The sequence below is a fragment of the Xenopus tropicalis genome, chromosome 4 (assembly GCF_000004195.4).
Source record: "Xenopus tropicalis strain Nigerian chromosome 4, UCB_Xtro_10.0, whole genome shotgun sequence".
In the NCBI taxonomy this organism is placed as follows: Eukaryota; Metazoa; Chordata; class Amphibia; order Anura; family Pipidae; genus Xenopus; species Xenopus tropicalis.
The window spans coordinates 81,470,266-81,491,012 of NC_030680.2; the positions used below are offsets into that span (position 1 = coordinate 81,470,266).

At 35.2% G+C, this 20,747-nt stretch overlaps 1 protein-coding gene across 2 annotated transcripts in view; it reads right to left on the reverse strand.

The window, feature by feature from the left end:
- The window catches only part of tnni3k (TNNI3 interacting kinase), a 118,954-nt gene that overhangs the window by 79,105 nt on the left and 19,102 nt on the right, over positions 1–20,747 (reverse strand). For both annotated transcript variants that reach the window (NM_001204821.1, XM_031899931.1), the window contains 10 exon segments: positions 3,845–3,949; positions 4,949–5,143; positions 5,441–5,498; positions 5,581–5,673; positions 8,308–8,364; positions 12,043–12,129; positions 16,182–16,331; positions 17,531–17,625; positions 18,844–18,948; positions 19,454–19,598. In NM_001204821.1, coding sequence (NP_001191750.1) covers positions 3,845–3,949; positions 4,949–5,143; positions 5,441–5,498; positions 5,581–5,673; positions 8,308–8,364; positions 12,043–12,129; positions 16,182–16,331; positions 17,531–17,625; positions 18,844–18,948; positions 19,454–19,598 — 1,090 coding nt within the window.

Sequence of the window (20,747 nt, forward strand, 5' to 3'; positions counted from 1 at the left end):
CAACTTTTTACTTTGCTACATTTCCTGTGCATAATACATTGGGCAGTTTTTTGTGTCTGCATCTTTTCATGGCAGCTTTTTCCACAGTGATCTTTTCTATGCAGAGAACATTTCAGGCAGATTTACTAAAACTCTAACTTTGCTACTTTTATTCTTTTTAAAAATTCAAATAAAGTCATTTCCACGAATGTCTGACATTTACTAAAAAGTTTGAAAAGTCACAAAAAAGTTGCAAACTGTTGCACCGAAACCTCCACTTTTTTAAATTGTTGCACAAAACACCAGCATCAAAAGTCCAAAAACCTCTAACGTTTTGAAGCAAAGAAGGATCCTCCAGGAAAGGGAAGAGACATCTGCCATTGACTTCTACATGATCTAGACAAGTTTTAACTGGCGAATTATCGGATTCGGATATTTAGCTGTTTTGACCCATAGTAAATCTCGACAAAATTTCCAACTTTTTTCTGCAGATTTTAGCACTAAAAAACCCTGAATCAGAAATACAACGTTAGAAAATGGCCCCCTTGGAGTCACCCACAGTGCTCACTCTTATACACAGCAGCAGTCTCATGCACAACCAGCATTAGCCAGCCCTTCTTGCTTCACTACAAGTTTCTCTGCTAGCACTGCTGCCTCCTCAACCTAGGCATCTGTTAATGTTCCTTTAGCCACTGCAGTGACAGCTAACCAGCTATCAGTGGGCTTATCAGTGCTGCACAGAGAGCAAGTAAATGTTAGTGATATATGTATTTCTCTAAGTTAGAAACAGAGCTCTTTATAGAACATTGCATAATCCTTGCCTTATATATAATATTAAAAAAAACTCTGGGTGCATTATTACAACCTTAGTATATTGGTCACAGGTATAGATTTTATATAGATTGTAAGCTCTACGGGGCAGGGACCTCCATCCTCTTGTGTCTTTGACTCTTAACTTATGGCAACTCTATTTATCTTGTATCTATCTGTATTTATTGTTGTTTTTTGTATTTATCTATTATATCTTAATAATCCCGTTTGTATTAATGTATTCTACTGTACAGCGCTACGTACATAAGTAGCGCTTTATAAATAAAGTTATACATACATACAGGTATTATAAAGAATTAATATCAATCTGTCTTGCCTGCATAATAATTCTTTAAAATAAATGCTTTACATTTGCTTTCATTTTGCTTTTAGGTTGAGGAGATAATAACATTTGGGTTGCCTTACATTTTAAAATGCAGGGTGCTGCAAAATGTTGGTTATATTTCTGTCTTCAGTCCCATAAAATAATTCATTTGGGAACTTTATCCCTTTTGTTTTCACAGAACTATAATCCCATTGCTTGCGTTACTGCTTAGTGAGAGCGTAATCACAAGCAGGAGATAAAATCCATTTCAGTTTTATTCCCTCAAACAAATAAAACAATAATGGCTAAATAATACTACGTATAAGAGAAGCAGGGATAGAAAACATCTAATTGTTCTACAACTGGAACTGATCCGTGCAAAATCAAAGGTTAAAAACATTTAAGGGAAAAACTGAACTATTTAGACCCAAGATGCATAACAAATTGGAAATGAAAGTAGTATAGTTAGTCTCAACACTGATGCATATGATATCAGTAGCACTGTTATTAAAGAAAACAGTCAAGTGAGAAACTCAAATTCTTTTTAGATATTTGTTTCCAGAATGAATAAAATCTGGACTCTCCCAAGCAAAACTTCTTCAGTTAAGATTTCATATTATCACTCAATAAATGTGCAAGAAATATACAGACTCATATAATATTAAAACTATAATGGTTTGTGATAGAAATGCTATGTAGGGGACCCAAAAAAGGGTTAACTCCCTTACTGGCTCAGACATCCTGGTTCTGGTACCTATTCCCTGTGTAAGGAAGGCCTAAGGATCTATTAATTATTTCCTGCCCTTAGCTTTTATGAAGGGCACTGGCATGTGGCTCTCTCTCTTTGCAACAAAAAGATATATGAATAATTACTTAAAAAACCCATTATCAAGAAAGCTCTTATGCTATTAACCAAGCATTCCACACAGAAGATCCCATACTACATGTAATTTTGTAGTTTAGTTGCACAGTGCAGTGCTTCCTTTTTCCAAAGTCACTGTCCTCATGAGGCAACTTCAGTTGACTTCAAAAAACTAAAGCCATATGTATGTTTTCCCATCTGCGATTTATTTTATTACTAGTGGGAAAGCATTTGCAAAAAATTAGTCGCTCATGGTAGAGAAGATTTATCGTGGCCGACTAATCTCCTTTTGTGCCAGCAGCGTGAAGCAAACAACAGGGGGAGGGCTGAAAAGCTTAGAATCGCATGAGCCTGATTTAGAGAGGAAGCTAAGAAAGCTACACATTTTACCTATATAATGAATGAAACAGAATTACATTCCATTTCAGGAAATAATTGGGAATACAGTAAATAGGATTCCTGTGCAAAATGAAAGACTGCAAAGTTGGTCATACACGCAACAATATTATTGTACAAAACAAAGTTTTGTATGATATTCAGTGCTAGGGTTGCCACCTCTCCTGCCCGGGAACTCCGGACAGGGAGAGGGGTGTGACTGCACAGGGGTAGGGCGTGACGTTACTGGAGCTTGGGCACGTCCTCACGAGATGGGCTATGACACGGCAATCGGCATCGTCATGTCAGTCTTCAAGAATCCTGTCCGGTTTTCCAAATTGGGAAAACCGCAGGTAGCTTTGACCCTACCGAACACCAACCCTATTCAGTGTGTGAATGGCAGGAGATGAGGCTACCAATATTGGCAAAGGCCTTGGATATTGGTTGTCTTGTTGATCCGGCTGGACAGAAAATTTTGATCAGGTGCCTTGTACAGACAACATGGTTTTTTTTTTATAAAAAAAAATATTTTTTTAGAAAAACATGAGGGCCTGATTTATTAAGGATGGATAATTATTGTTTTTAGCAAGTCATTATAAGGATATCAAATTGTTTCAGATTTTATAATTTATGCTTCATGCTGAAACAATTGATTCAGTGTAAACAGCTATTTGATTTCTCTCTCTCCTCATCTGATTTGTATCAGGGAGGAAGGATTCAAATGGGTGTTAGTGCTCAGGACTGATGTTGAGCATCACTGAGCAATACCATCAGTGAAAAATGAATGTGTCCGACTAATCACAGTAGTAAAGTAAACTTTAAAACAATTTGACAGATCTATCTGCTGTGTCAATTCACAACACTTTCTTAAATGTTAGGAACATTTTTCAGACAATGATTAATAAATCTGCCCCCAAGTGTTTATTTTGTTGTAGATGTGTGTTATCAGAAACACAAATTCCAGCATACACAGTATACAGTCAAAAGGCTGAACAAAACACAATGCAAATGCACGTTTTATATAAAAAGTACTTGGTTTCTTTAATAGAACCAAAATATACAAGTACCTTAGGTTGTCATTTCTATATTTCACCTGAAGGCAAATTCTAACTACTACGTTTATGGATTTCATATATTTATATACAGGAAATATATGCTGACTGCTGACACAGTTACAACATAGATTGTTTTACTGATGTACTCTAAACTAAATGTATCAAATATTACTAAATAAATCTTCTCTCTATTCTCTTCCTCTATGTTCCCTCCAAGAGTTACATATCATCCCTACTTAATGCTTAAATCCCTCTAAAAAAACCCAGATAATCTCATATTCAGCTAGCCAAACTATCTACTGGGCCAGCTTCTTTCCCAATAATTTATAGTTATATCCAACTGGATATTTACTTTTTAAACGCCAAAGAGATCTGTGGCACATGAAAAGCAATACTCAGCAGCAATCTCAATTAACCAAAAATTCATGCATGTCATACCTATTCAAGTCACGATGTATAATAGGGTAGGTTAGGTTATGTAAGTATTCCATTCCTTTGGCAACATCAACTGCAATTATTAATTTTGACTGCAGGTCGAGGTTTCTGTAATAAATACAAAACACATTTTAGTTGACAATCTGCACTGAAATGTATATGTCTGATTTATAGAGTATGATTAAGCTTATATCAAGTCAAAAAAAGAAAAGACTGCATGTGGAAGGTTGGCATAATATAATAGATGCATAATATAGAATAAATAAATATTAGAAATTACAGAAAATCTGTGTGTAAGTCTCCTAATGTCAGAACCCAGTTGTTAATATTTAAACCAGCAGTAATAAAACCAAAAAAGAATCAAAAGCAGAGCAAATGAACCTTTATTAGAACTGTCAAAACAGCCAGTTCCAAAACAAAGCCTGCATACACAGAGACAGACTATACAGAAGGGGTTAGCGAAAAGTAACTTGATTATTTTAACGTGTTCAAATGTTTTTTTAGTAGACTTCACTAATGGGAATCCACATTATGGACAGAACCTTTATTTGGATTTTGATTGCTAGTTAGGTCATATATATTGGTATGTGCTCGTTAAGCCTAGACCAGGGGTCCCCAACCTTTTTACTCGTGAGCAAAATTTAAATATAAAAAATGCTGTGGAGCAACACAAGCAAGAAAAAAGTTCCTAGAGGGCACCCAGAAAGGGCTGTGGTTGGTTATTTGGTAACCCAATGTGGACTGGAAGACTACGGGAGGCTCTGTTTGGCAGTACACATGGTTTTATGCCTTCAAAATGAGCCTCCAATGGGCGCCTGATTTGAGGCCACTGGTAGCAACATCCAAGGGGATGGTGAGCAACATGTTGGTCATAAGCCACTGATTGGGTATCACTGGCCAAGACAATATATTAAAACTGTCAAAACAACATACTCCAACACAAAGCCTGCATGTACAGAGACAGAGCATCTAGAGGGGGGTTGTGAAGAATAACAGTAAAGTATAAGTGTAATAGTACAGTATTTTTAATTGATCATATTTAGAAATGTTCTTACTTCTATATTTCATCTTCATTTTTGTAATAGCTTGCCTAATGAGCAGATTTACCTTTTTTGTTCATGCAGCAAAGAGAAGAGTGAACCTCCAGAGATATATTGAGTCACAATGGCAAACTGACTTGGATCATCAAGGCAAGCACCCACAAACTGAATCACACAGGGGTGGTTGAGTCGACAAAGAATGGAAACTTCACGACAAAACATGTCCACATCAGACTTTGAACAATAGGTGTTTGCTCTGTATCTAATAAGGCAGGGATATTGATAAAATGAAAACAAAAACATTTTAGTTTAAAATGCTTAGTAGATGTGAATTTCATTTTAACTTTTATTGGTGGTATTTGTCCAACACATGCCCTTTCTGATAGGTACCATGAGCTGGAACCTAAAAGGCTAAAATGGGATTGAGTTGGATCATTTGGCCATTTCAATAAGCCATGTATTTAATATTTTCTCTCACAGATATTTCTGTTCTTCTAAACCAAAGTATAACGGCTTTTATTCATACCTGAAAAATGAAAACACTATTTTTGATGTTTACCTTTTGATTGCAACTATTTTATTTCTACATCTTCCTTTATACACTTTTCCAAACGAACCTACAACACACAAAAAGAAAGGATTATTTGCCTTATTATGCAACAAAACCTATAAAGGAGTAATGCTTTATTTTTTCCTCACCTGAACCTATTATTTCATGAAATTCAATTTCGGACATCTGAAGATGAAAGTGAGAAGGCAAGCTAGCACGTAACAGGAGCACATCTGCCTTTTCTGCAAAAGAGTTGTAAAACAAATGCACTATTATAATAATGTCTCTAAACAAAGGAATGCTTTACCTAATAAATATGGTCATTGTGCCCCTTCCAGATTGGAATCATGCCCAAATTAAATGTTCCAACATGTTTTCTTTGATATTTATTATTAAATGCATCTGTTGCTGTTACACTGAGATTCTAATCACAATCTGCTTGCACTACACTAATATATTTATGCCAAGATATGTTCAATTTAATTGAAACAGGGAAAGCAGTAATTGGTAAATAATGTCATATTCTGAGCCAAATTTAGGAATAATGTATTTTAAGTCTTACTCGAAATGTATCCTTAGACTAACCCATGACCCATGATTCAAAATTTAATGAAAACTATTTCATCAAGAAGATACTGGAATAATTTTTTGTTGTATTTTTAAAATGCGCACCACATAGCAACTGTTATGGGCCACTTTCCAGAAATCCACTAGAAAAATGAAAACCAAAAACTTTTTAAGAATAATGATTGGCAATAATATACAGGTATGGGATCCTATATCCAGTAACCCATTATCCAGAAAGGTCTGAATTATGGGAAGGTCATCTCCCATAGACTCAATTTTAATCAAGTAATTCAACATTTTTAAAAATATTTCCTTTTTCCTAAGTACCTTGTACTTGATCCTAACTACTATATAATTAATCCTTATTGGAGGCAAAACAATCAACAATTAGGTTTATGTAATGTTTAAATGATTTTTTGTAGACTTAAGGTGGTCATATGCGGGCCGATTCTAGCTGCCAATATCAGTCCCTTAGACCGATTCGGCAGCTTATCGGCCCATGTATAGGAACTAATGACGGGCCTGCCCGACCAACATCTGCCTGACCGACATCTCGATCGGGCAGGTTTGATTGGCTCGTTGATGCGGTCCTTGAACCGACGGGCACCTTTACCTTTTGATTGTTTGGGCCAAATGACGAATTAGCCCGATATCGCCCACCCATAGGCCGGGGTATCGGGAGAAGATCCGCTCGCTTGGTGACCTCGCCAAGCGAGCAGATCTTAGTGTGTATGGCCACCTTTAGAGTATGAAGACCCAAATTACAGAAAGATCCCTTATCTGGAAAACCGCAGGTCCTGAGCATTCTGGATAATAGATCCCATACCTGTACATGTGTTTTGAGATATGTCTGGGAATTGTCACCAAGTACAGTTTTGCAAAATGTGTATATTATAAATATACAATACACAAGAGCCATGAACAGAGCTTAGTGATGTTACTGGTTATAATCAATGCTTATTGATGCCATTTGTGTCACATGACACTTGTGTATTACAGAAAATAATGTACAGTTCCATAACCTATATAAAAGCACTCAGTGTTGTGCCTTTATATGGTCATAAAACCCTTGGTAACTTAGAATATCCTTATATTTTACAAAAAGGGTCACAATATTCCCTTTAAATATTATATAATACATTATATTTTTGTGAATGAATGTAGAGATATGCAGTCTTGCAGAGATTCTCTTTTGCAGAGAAATAAATGTTCTTATAAAGGTATCATTTATTTTAGTCCACAACATTATTTTACACCACTCTAGACTTAGAGGATCACAAGTCACTGAGAAAAGACCGTTTAACGTCTGGCAATATAATTTGGTGTAGAAAGGGATACAACCAATGTCGATTTCAGTGTGAAGTATACACCTTGCTACACACATGGCCACATAAAGAAACCACTTAATAATACATTTGAGGGGTACAATGTACAATGGCTCTGGAAGAGGTGCAAGAGTGCCCTTAGATCTTATTTAGCAACCACTTCTTCCCTGGGTCTGGCTGCAGTCTGTGCGCCTTGCATTGGATAAAAACAATCAGCTTCAGGGGGTGAAGACCAACTTTACATTTAACACCTTCCATAGGGCAGATGCTATGATATGGGTCTAATTAAGGCCTGCATCCTCTTCCGCTCCCTAACTTGTGGGTCTGAATGATGCACAAGTTAAAGGAAAGGGTAGAGGGTGGGGGGGGGGGAACACCTAAATGACCCCTCCCCTCATAGCGCCACTCATGAAGGTATTGCTGTAGAAGGTATGCAGCTCTATAGTCATCTCTGAAATGTACTGTACATAGTACAAAAAATGGCTGATTGTGGCCTTTTTGTATTTTGCACACTGCTTTCTGGTTTCTAACTCCCTTGATTGTACAAAGTATATACTGCCAATAAATTGGTAATATCAACTGTATTTAAATGCTATTTATTTATTTATAAGAATTGATAAGTTAAGTGGCCTAAAAAGAAAGAACACTGAGTGAAAAAAATCACTCAACAACTATAAACTTCAAAAACACCACTTCACTTCATTTGGAAATCTGTTTAATTGTTAATGGTTGCCAAATATATCTGAGACGACCCACTGGAGTTTCTGTTGCTGGAATGTGAATAAGTTCTATGTCAAGATCATTTATAAACTCTAATGCTGTTTTCCTGATGCTCAAAATGATTCATTTTGTGTGTCTATATATTTGCCGTATCACTATTGCAAGGCATACTTGGTCATGATATATTAACCATCCTTTAGTAAATAAAAAAAACGAAACATGAAACATTAAATTTCCTTGTCTTTCTGGGCAAACATAAGTTACCTTTAGTCATGCTTTTTATTTTCCCAAGAGGTGATGGAACTGATACATATGAGCCATCTAAAATAACAAAAGTAACAAATTGACTTACTGAGACTATAAAAATGTAAGATGTTACGGCCAAGACTAGCAATACACACATTATGATTAAATATTTCTATTGATCGTGTGATATCTGTTGGAACCCATATTTCTACCAGCATTATTTTCACTTTTACTTGGTAAATAATTCATTTTGTTAAACAATTACCCTCTAGGTTCTTTAGGATGTTTTAAAAATTTCATATGAAGGAAAAATCCACATTTACTAAGCTTTTGATACATTAAACCTTATTTTATTAATCCCACAGACTCAAATGCTGTATTCACCTTCTGAGACAATTTACAGTTGGTCTTCATTTTTTATTTATTTTGTTTTTAAATGATTTAGCTTTCTCTTCAACAGCTCTCCAGTTTGGAACAGCTATCTGGTTGTCAGGGTCAAAGTTACCCAGCACCTAAGCAGTGGTTTAAATGAAATGCTGAAAGATGAATAGGAAAGGGGCTTGAACAGAAATATAAGTAAAAAGTAACAATAGCAATAATATTGTAATCTTAGTTTTTGGCTTGCAGAGTCATTGACCATCATCTGAAAGTTATAATGAGGCAAAAGAAGAAGGCAAATTATTTAAAAACTATAAAAAATGAAGACCAAATGAAGTTGCCAAGAATAGAAATCCTATTACATATAAAAACACTTTTAGGGAGCAAAATTAAACCCATTAGATACTATCTACAAAGCACTTGTGCCCATGGGATTTGTGAACCCTGAACTTTACCATTTGTACTGAATTTAGAGAAAGGTCCAAAGTGCAATTTTCAAAGATCCACAAGCTAGGGGGAGTCATATCCACATCCTACCCCAGCCCACCTCTTATAAATACAGCACTGCTGAACACCGCCAGAACTGTATTCATGGAGAAGTGCAGGGTCTGTTAATAGGGCCCTAAGTACAGCGTAGAGGGAAAGTGTAAAAGACCCTTGTTTACACATGTTCTTTACACTCTGTACCCTGTATTTCACTTCTTTTTTTTTTTTTTAGATATGAGGCCAACTCAGTGTTAGTGTTATTATTATTATTATTAAATGTTAGTGTCAACATAAAACTATTGCTTATTACTCCTTGTACCAGTTTAAATACAAATTCCCCTTGCCTAGTGGGTAGCCAATCTCTTGGGAATACAGTAAACACTTTTAGTACACAGATGTACCGTGCAGATGAAACAGTTTTGTGAGTTTTTGGTCTGCCTTAACTTTGTCTTAGTAACTTAATTATAATTACAAAAAGACATTAGTATCTTGTTGGCAGAGATCTCAAGTAAATCTGTGAAGCTTACAATATTTATTTTTATACATGGCATTTATAGAAATTGTGTTGTGCAGAACATGTGATTTTATGTATTTAGCTAACTGCAAGCGAGGGATCCTAAGCACCTGTCAAAATACAGGCTGAACTTGGGAACTTTACACAAAACACAGGCTGAACTTGGGAACTTTACACAAAACACAGGCTGAACTTGGGAACTTTACACAAAACACAGGCTGAACTTGGGAACTTTACACAAAACACAGGCTGAACTTGGGAACTTTACACAAAACACAGGCTGAACTTGGGAACTTTACACAAAACACAGGCTGAACTTGGGAACTTTACACAAAACACAGGCTGAACTTGGGAACTTTACACAAAACACAGGCTGAACTTGGGAACTTTACACAAAACACAGGCTGAACTTGGGAACTTTACACAAAACACAGGTTTAACTTGAGGGGGATCTTGGTTTCAGTCCCCCTAGAGGGCAGCACTGTGAACTGACATAGCTATAATAAGGAATCTTTATGAAGGGGGCTTCTGATTGGAGAGGACATCTGGAAAAGGAAATAACTTCTAGGTCCAATCAATCCAGCATCAATCTCAGACTTTCATATCTACAAATATTGCATCTAGCTAATCTCAAGGTATTGCCATTTTCAGCTCTGCCAGCATCACTGCTCTTGAGACAACATCATTGATATCCAAAGAGATACCAGCAAAACACAAACAATTTACCAACACAGCTGCTACTTTGCACTGGTAAATCACAAACATGTGCTCCTCATTCTTCTAAAATTTTGGGGAAACACTTCATTGTGGGTAATAAATGACACATAGCATGCTAATGGTTACACTTTGGCCAGTCATGAGGCAAATGTCCCAAAGCAGGTCATCAGAACTTATTAAGAAGGAGTATCTAATTAACGATTAAAGGGGTAGCTCACCTTTTAATTAACTTTTAGTATGATAGCCATTGATTATCTGCAATTAGTCTTTAATTTTTTATTTATTGGGTTTTTAAATGAATTTGCTTTTTGTTCAGAAACTTTGTCCAGGTTTAAAATTTCAACAGGTCCAATTCACTCTAGCAATGAGGCAGTGGTTTGAATTACTGACTGGAAGATAAATAGGAAACGGCCTGAATTGAAAGATAAGTAATGTATTATAAATTTAAAATTGCTGCTTTAAAGATCAATAGTTTTTTTGCCTGTCTAAGCAATGTCCCCCTACAACTAGATGGCATTTTAAGAGATAGGAAGATGCATAAGAGAAAGACAAATAATTCAAAGGCTAGAATAATGTGTCCAAGATTCTACATGATATTCTACACTGCACTAAAAGTAAGTTAAAGGTTAGCTACTCTTTTAATTTCAATTTATAACACCACCAAATGTAGTTTGCAGCATTTGCCTAAGTGGATTAGCCACGCTGCGGGAATTTTATATGGTCAGGTCATTGCTTTTATTTCCTACATAGTAGTAGACAGTTCAAAATGAACTGATGATTATTTGCTATTGACCCCAGCACAATTCCAACCTATGAGCCCCACAGGGTAGGAAAGCTATAACTAATCTGCAATACATTCTGCAGAGCAATCATACAGTAGGGCATGCTTATCTAAGGGTGAAAATAGAGTTTACCACAGTTCCCCAGGGGGACTTCACAGCTTTTTGCTTACTTTTATAAAATTTCAGACCCTGTTGTATGTTTTGTACTGTGTATAGTATATTCAGAGCCACATAATGTTCTTTTCATAGGCTGTCCTCTCAGAACAGTGTTACCTAGCATATGATAAGCCAGTATATTGTACTTCTGCCTACAAGGTACCAAATGTTTTTTTCAGAACTGTCATTATAAGTCTGTAAGTCAATGAAATGGATAAAATCAACAAAGCAGCTGCAGACGAATTAGGTGTATGAGAAGTAAAATGATTATAAACTAAAAACAAGTTACATTTAGTCATAAAAATATATTATGGATATGATTATTTACCAAAGGGCAACAAAAAGAAGCAAGACTCAACCACAGTGGCATTATGTGCTCTTAAACAAAAAGTATCTAGTGTCGGCATCCACAGCATTATATGAACATTTAGAAATATTTTAGAATGAGATTAGCATGCATTTCGTTTTTCAGCAGGTTGGAGAAGTTAGTTCTGTGAATACCTAGGGCATATAGATAACCTGAAGCCAGAAAATAAAGTGTTATTTACCATTTATTTAAGAACACTGTTACCTAGCCAGTGTTTTGTACTTATTTTTAAAGCAATTTCTGCACATTTAAACATTTCTAAAAAGCCTTTGGCCATTTTATGTACTAGGAAAAAAGACAAATGTTCAGGAAACAGGTAAACATTTAACACAGAAAACTTTGTCGCTAAGTACCTCCACCAGGCTGAGAGTACTCATTGCATGGAGATTCATCCTGGGGCCGCTTATAATGTTTCAGCAGTGTAACAATTGCATCATGACCTGGAAAATAAGCAGAAAAACTTTTCCTGAATATTATAAAATGTCATTACACACCTTCTGTTAGGCACATCAAGTGATTTTAAGCTAATGTACTAGCATTGTGATTTCTTAATACAGGCAAATGACAGAAAGCAAAAAGGGATGATGAAAAAGGATAATAGTAGGTTTTATTATACTTAGCGGTTCTCGTGGCACCTGTACAAATATCTAAATGTAACTTGACCATTCAGCAAGGGTTAAAAGCTGTGTGCAACATGCAAGGAAATGACCAATTGTGGTTCTTTTTGGCAGTTTGCAAACTGCTTTCAGCAACATAAAAGACCCCTTCAGTTTCAGTAAGGACACCCTGGCAAACCCGCAACTTTTTTGTATTGTCGTACAAAAACCTGTTTCAAAAAAATCCAAAAACCTCTAAAACCACAAAGCAAAGAAAGATCTTCCAAATGTAAAAGGAATATCTGCCATTAACTTCTACATAATCTCAACAGGTTTTAGATGGCATATTTTCAGATTCAATTGTCGAAGTTTTGTCACATAATAAATCGTGGAAAAGTTGCACTTTTTTTCCAAGACAAATTTGGATTTTAGGAAACAAAAAGCCCAACCCAAAAAAGTTGCAGTTTAGTAAATCCCACCTCAAGAAATGCAACATGGCATTTGCAATGGTCAGGGTACACAGTAACTTCATATAAACCTATGTGAAATTATGACTCCTGAGAATAAATGAGGAAAAAATAGATCCTATGTAATAAGCCTGCAGGTCAAGATCTGGCATGAACTGGAAATGCATTTACTGAAAAAAATCAACCAGAAAAGAAATTGAGCATGAGGCTCAAGTTTCACTGCTATTCTTATTTTAATGTTGATCTTTCTGTTCAGTCATAGTCCTATTCATCTTTCATTTTGACTTCTAAACTGCTAGGATAATTGTGTCTATGAAGATTCTCATTCATCCAGGTCATGATATACAGTATCTAGTAGAATTAAGTCTAAAACAACTGGACTTTTCTGAGTTTTTCTTGAAAACGTTTCACCACTCATCCGAGTGGCTTCTTCAGTTCAAATGACTGGTAGGGAATTCCCCGGTATTTAAACTCTTGATGGTAGTAGAGTCACAGACATCCAATCACAATGGTTCCATTGAACTTATTCAGTTAGGTGTTAGCTGAAACTGACAGGTGTAAGAAGGTATGATCCAATCACAATGGTACCAAGATTCTTATTGATGAAGGTGTTAATCCTTCAAAGTACATGACTGGAAATGTGAACTGTTGTGAAACTGCCGGGGTAAGGATGTCAACGCGCCATTGTATGTTGGTGACAAGCGGTGTCTCAGGCCCCCTCCTCTGTTCAGGGATGGTTTTTCCAGGTTGGCATAAATGGCCCTCTTTCACACCTCTTTCAAACCATCTGTCCTCTCGGTCCAAAATATGCACGTTACTATCCTCAAAAGAATCTTGGTACCATTGTGATTGGATCATACCTTCTTACACCTGTCAGTTTCAGCTAACACCTAACTGAACAAGTTCAATGGAACCATTGTGATTGGATGTCTGTGACTCTACTACCATCAAGAGTTTAAATACCGGGGAATTCCCTACCAGTCATTTGAACTGAAGAAGCCACTCAGATGAGTGGTGAAACGTTTTCAAGAAAAACTCAGAAAAGTCCAGTTGTTTTAGACTTAATTCTACTAGATACTGCTAGGATAATTAACTGTAGCAACCAGATAGCAATTACATCCAAGCCTGACCACTGCCTAAAACATACTAACAGGTGTTTAAAGAGTAATTACATCTTTTAGAACCTCTTCAAGTTTTGGGAGCAGTGAAATAGGTGTTACTAATAACTGCATTAACATGTGTTAAGCAGCTTAACTGATATTTCTATACATTGATATATAATTTTACAGTATATCCACACACACACAAATTTCTGTTGTAAGATATTTCTTTTTCTCAACTGTATAGAAAAGATTGTGTTAACATTAATTTCTGTTAATATGGTTTTTGACTATAACACCATGGCAACAAAAACCACAGGATACAGTGAGTCATGTTTTATGACTGTAGATATTAACACAGTGCATATTGTCTTAAAGAGACAGTCTTTTTGAACCCCCTTCAGTTTAATATTCATCTTGGTTTGGGTTTATTTTCCATGCAGTTTACTGTGGCTATTACTTTTCAGTAGCTAATCCTGAAATAGCTTCTTGTTTTTGAGTTTATGCAATGTGTTATTTTTACTATTTTATCTTAAATACTTTGTGAATTTTTATTACATACACTGATTATAATTGTAAATCAGCATTATAATGGATGATGGTTAATATAGAAGGATTTCAGAAATGGCTCTCCAGATATATGGAGGATGCATGGATGTTTATAGAGGTTCATTTATATAAAAAATATATAAATTACAGACAATAAATGACAGGCGCTACACATGGCTCACTTGTTTATATATTATTGTGTAACATAATATAAATTATATTATAGCATATAACATAAATTATATAATATAAATAATATTGTGTAAAAGGTACACAGGTCAGACCAGCCATACACTAAAACAAACATAAAAAAATATATTTTTTTAAAACATGATAGTTTTTTGGCCATAAGACCCTTGCACCAGTTGGGTGTAAATCCTGTGGGGGTAATTTGTAAACATAGAACAGAACATATTTATTTATGTGTGGTTGTTTTGTGCATGTTTCCCTTAAACAATTAAATATTGCATTACTGTGCCAGTCTTTCCTTTTTGTGAATCACAATGAGTTGCAAATATTTGCGCATGGCTTACAAATGAGATGGGAATTTGCATAAGCGTGGCCACTGTGTATGGCCGTTATACACAAGTATATCACTGCGGATAGAAATTTGCAGTTTAGTGTATATTTTTCTCCACCACCAAAATTGTGACATCATCTGAACACAGAGAAATGCCTGTGTGTGCATAATTATTTTCAGTATGTGAATATGCTAGATTTAAAATGCCCTTGAAGGCAATCACAGTGCTAATACAAATACACAATTATATGCACATTAAATACACCAAACTTGCCCAGATCTTTAAGCACATGCAGGGCTTATTTGTTCTTTGTGAAAATATTCTGCACGCTATGTGCTGACAATGACACTAAGGGGCACATTTATTATGCTGTGTAAAATGAAATTCACCAAAAAAACTGTGTTAAAAGCTGTGTAAAATAAATGGAGAAGTTCGCCATCTGAAAGCCAAATTTTGCAGCTGTATTTTATAAGAAGTTTTTTAAAAAAAATGCTTAAAAACAGTGCAAGGCACAGAGCACATAATGCACTGCACTATCATAAGGCTAGGGGGAGTATTTATTAACATTTGAAACAACCATCACCAGTGATGTTGCCCATAGCAGCCAATTATCAATATAGGTTTGAACAATCACCTACAAGTTAGAAATCAAAAGCAAAGATCTGACTGGTTGCTATCGGCAACATTACCGGTGATGTTAATAAATACAATAAATATATTATAATAAGGGTGCAGTTTTGTGCAACCTAGCACACCAGTGCTTGTTCCTACTTGACATCAAATTAATCCTCATATTGAATGTCTAACATCAGATTAAAGTAAGACAGATGTCTCTAAACTTTTTATACCATTTCTTTTTTGTAGTAGGGGTGGTAATATTATTACTAAACTGCTTAGGTAAAACAGATTTTGTTTGGCAACAAGGAAACCACTGAGTACTACTGGTGTTTATATAGGTATCGTATATGCTTATATACACCAAATATAGTTATAAATACACATTGCCATGTACATTACTGTTTTTTTACCATGTATGCTTGATTTCAATGCCTATTTCCATTCTACATTATTTGGTGAATAATTGTAAGGTTATGATTGGCTATTTTATTATCTACAGTGTTTAGTAAGCCTATACAGTAAGTGCCACTGAAAGCATGTATAAATATAAACATTGGGTAAATACAAATATTGTCATCAGTAAAGGGTATAGGGAATGGTGTCATCTTTGAGATCCTTTTGTGGAAAATATTCCTACATACCTTTTTCATAAGCCCACATCAGGCATGTCTGTTCATCTTTTTCACCACTAGATCTACTGGGATCACAGGCAACTAGGTTCATGTCAGCTCCATTGTCCAATAAAAACTGAACTAGGCGTATGTGTCCATGATAGCAGGCACAGTGCAATCCTTGGGGTCAAATGGCAAGACAGAACATTTTTTTAATAAATTATCACAAATACAAATGATGATATTCTCATCTCACAAAGAAATGTATATTATCTAAAAAGTATTACAAAAATGAATTTATTGTGTTTTTTCAGCCAAATAGATGTAACTAATGGAGGGCAATTGCAGGGACAAATGCTTCCTACAATTAGATGAAGTATGAGGCAGGGCTATGAAATCTCTTCTTTGCCCCAATGACATCTATGCCACAATGTATGAAAATGAGTATATATTGAAAATGGATAATACTGTGACTACAGGCCTTAAGCTAAGTGAAACCAATGTGGTTTTACAATATAGTTTGCTAAGGAAGCAAGTATCGAAGCAGAGAAAAGAAGCACTTTAACAGCTGCACAGAGAAACCGAAGCATTATGTCTTTAAAGTTAAAAATATCTGTTAAAGAGAACTGGTTGGTATGTAGAACTGGGTTGGAATAGCTACGCCTCTAAAAGAGTGTATTCCCTACTTAGGAACTATATGGATAACTGAGAGCCCTCTTTTTTGGTACCGGGCTAGGGAAGAAAACAATATACCATTCTACTTCAGGCCAGTATTCATTTTGACTGTTACCAAATGCCTGTTCTTTAGGGTGGTGTTAGCCTTCATGGTATATTGTAGCTGATCCAGCTTTTGGAGAGATAAGGGCTTTTCTGCTTTTATAGGTTTTAGAGTTTTTTTGATCTCGCCAATAAACTCATTTCTACAAAAAACCAAATGGAAAAAAGGTCCAAATGGAAAAAAATTACAAACAACAATTGTGGACTTAAAAATGAAAAAACCCCTAAACCTCTAAAACCACAAATTAAATAAAGATTGTTACATTTGGTCTAGAACAACTCCCATTGACTCAACAGCTTTTAGATATCGGTAAATAGTTTTACATTTTTACATTGCATGATAAATGGCACAAAATTTATGTAAAATCTTGAAGAAAAGATACGCAAACGTTAGTAAATGCCCCCGCCTTAGTGTATGAGGAAAACAAAAAAAAAACTTCCAAAGCAGGTTAGAGACATTAGGAGATTGATGCTATTCAAAAGCCTGGATAGGGTTATGACTGTCAAACTCATACTTTGGGAAATAAAAAGGACTTGACAAGTTGAGTAATATACCCAATTCATTATTACCTATATAAAGCCATACATCATTTTTATTTTACCTGTATGACCATCTCGTCCTTGGTGATTTATGTTTAAAACATTTTGATCAAGAAGAAATTTTACAAGCTCCATATTTTTTCCATAAGTGCATGCACTGCAAAATAAATACACACAGTAAAATCCTTGCATGATACTGTTAAAAAGGCTTTGAAAATATATATATATATTTTTTTTTTCTAAAATGCATTTATTTCCACAGGAATGTGAGATTAGAGCTCACTACAGAAAAACCCTCCCACTTTCTATTCATTCCTATGGGATTTTAAGAAGCATATTTATGGGTAAAATGGAGTGTACCATTTAAATGAGGGAATTTGATAAATTTGCTTCTAAAAATCCCATAACAATGAGTGGATACGGTTTTTTTATAGTGAGTTCTAGTTTCACACTTTTATAAATCTGTTCCTAAGGGGCAGATTTATCAAAATGTGAGATTAGAGCTCACCACACAGAAAAATTCACCCACTTTCTATTCATTTCTATGGGATTTTTAGAATCGGATTTATCATTTAGTGAAAGTTAGAGTTCACCATTTGATAAATATGCTTCTAAAAACCCCATAGGAATAAATAGCTAGTGGGTGAATTTTACTGTGGTGTCACATTTTGATAAATCGGTCCCTAACTATTGCCACCTTCTTATTTGCTTAAAAATAGATGAATTGATTTATAATGAGGCAGCTAATTTCTAAAATATTCCCACCATTATATATATACGTTGTAGATGAAACAATAACACTGTATCAAAGTAGAACCCACAACAAAAGACAATAAAAATTAAAACAGCCCCTTGCTATTATTTAATAACCTTCTTTACAAAATGCTTTTGCTTGGTTTAAGGAAGCAACAAATTCACATTGGCTGGCTAGGATAAGCACAAAGAAAAGTTTTTAATGTGTAAAATAATCATTCTGTACTTCCAAAGCTCTTTTTAAAACCAAAGAGCAACCATTTGTGAAACCTGAGGGATGCTGGAGTGTCAGGGACTTTCTTTGAGTGGAACACAGTCCCCTCTGGCATTTTGTCTAATGTGCAAAGCCTACCCAGAGCAGATAAAACCCAGTAATTGTATCCTGTTTCCATGAGAACATTATCCAACATATGAACAGCCAGATGAATTGAAGATAACCAACTGACTGACATATTCAATCTGAGACATCCTTGGGTTATCCAAAGTTACAATTACAGTGTGTTGGTTATAATATATCTTAGTGACTTTAGATATAAATATTCAAGCCATATGGTTTTATGTGCTTAAGAGAAGTGGCCTTGCAGCTTCTCTTGGGTGAAGTCATTAGATGTATTCTTTGTACCTGTGAAATGCGGTTTCGCTGAAAATATTTTCCTTAGTTAGACTTTCAGTGCCTGATAATTGGATGAGTTCTTTCACAACTTCAGCTTTTCCATTGTAACAAGCACTGTTGGTAAAGGCAAAGTAAGTGATTAGCAGTGTACTGGAAAGAGACTATTACAGTTTACAGTAGCTACAGCTGTAAAGAGCTTTTTTTTTCTTTTCTTTTTTAAAGCTCTTGTAATCTATGACAATAAATCCAATAATGTCAGTAAATGAATTTCAAAAGTGCATTAAAGCAAATGTGTGTAAATACAATTCTTATACTATCCAATGTGCTTGGAGTTTTTATCACTCCTTTGGGGAAATGCGTTTTTAGCTTCAAAAGCTGCTAAGCAACCATTGTATTAAAAATAAAAGTAAAAGGCTTGGTTGGTCGGGACTGAAAAGCTGCATTGTCTTTTATGTAACACATATCCATTTACTGAGCGGCTGGAGTAAAGTGTAACATACAGCAACATGTTAAAAATGACATGAAAAAGAAGTGTTTCATTTTAATGCAGACCAATGTGTTTCAAATCAGGGATAAGCCAATGGCTGTAAAGCTTGCATTATGGGCTTCAAATACTCACAGATGTAAAGGAGTATCCCCATAAATGTTTACAACATGTGGCTGCACATCAGAATTGCTTTGCAGGAGATACTTCACTATTTCATGGTGTCCAAATCGTGAGCAGAAATGAAGTGGAACATGGTCTTCATTATCCTGAGCATTTACTGAAAAGAGATAACCATAATTTGGAAATTAGTCCCAACATTTTGTTGCTCCATCAAACAACTTAGATCTCATAAACAATGACAGATTTATTTGTGTGTGACAGATTGGTAAATCAACAAGTTTAGGGCTAAGCTACATGGCTAATTTATATTAAAATAACAACAATAGCACTTGGCATGAAACAAGGTATGGGGTAAAGATTTTGTAATATCCATTGCAGTTCAATGGAGGACCTTTTGTTTAAACATGTTTGTGTATTAGTGTGAAATTTATTTGGGTGTGTTACTAAATGTGTTTTTCTACAGATATTTGATCATTTTTTCTTCATGTAAATGATCACTTATTTTCACATTAGTAACATATTGAGCAACTCATCTACTAGTGGAAAAAAGAGTATGCATTAATAGCAGGTTTGAACAAAAAGTTAAGTAAAAAAAGGTTAAATTAACATTAAAACTGTAGCCTCTCAGAGCAATTGTTTTTTAGGCTGCCAGGGTCAGTGACCCCCATTTCTAATCTGGAGAGAGCAAAAGAAGAAGCCAAATAATTCAAAAACTATAAAATATAAATAATGAAGACCACCTGCAAAGTTGTTAGGAATAGGGCATTACATTGGACTCTAACATACTAAAAATTAAGTTAAATATGAACCATTTATATATATATTTGCAGTATGTAGTACAGTATGTGCAATAAAACTTCTTTCTGGAAACGTTCTATACTTATGTACATGTCAGAGAGTGTCAAAAAGTGTCAAAAGTGTATTATGTTTCTGCATCTGTAGAAAATCAGAGGACTATAATTTCACTTTTTATAGGCCAGGGGTTGTAAAATCACACAAACACACATGACAATAGATCACAAAAATCAGTTGTCACAAATACAGCACAGCTTTTCCCACCTACAACAGTACACCCACTGGAAGCTATTTATTCACTGACTACCTTTGCAACAGCTCTGTTGGCATTGCTTGTATTAAAAAAAAAAACATTTAATACCTTGTAGGCATATTTATTACTTCCCTGCACTATGAGTTTCTGCAGGTTTCTACAGTCAGTTTGCTTACTGTACTGAATAGTACGTTTCATACTGTTAGAGCTGAAACTCCATATTAAAATATTTATTTTAACTTTACTCCTTTAGGAACT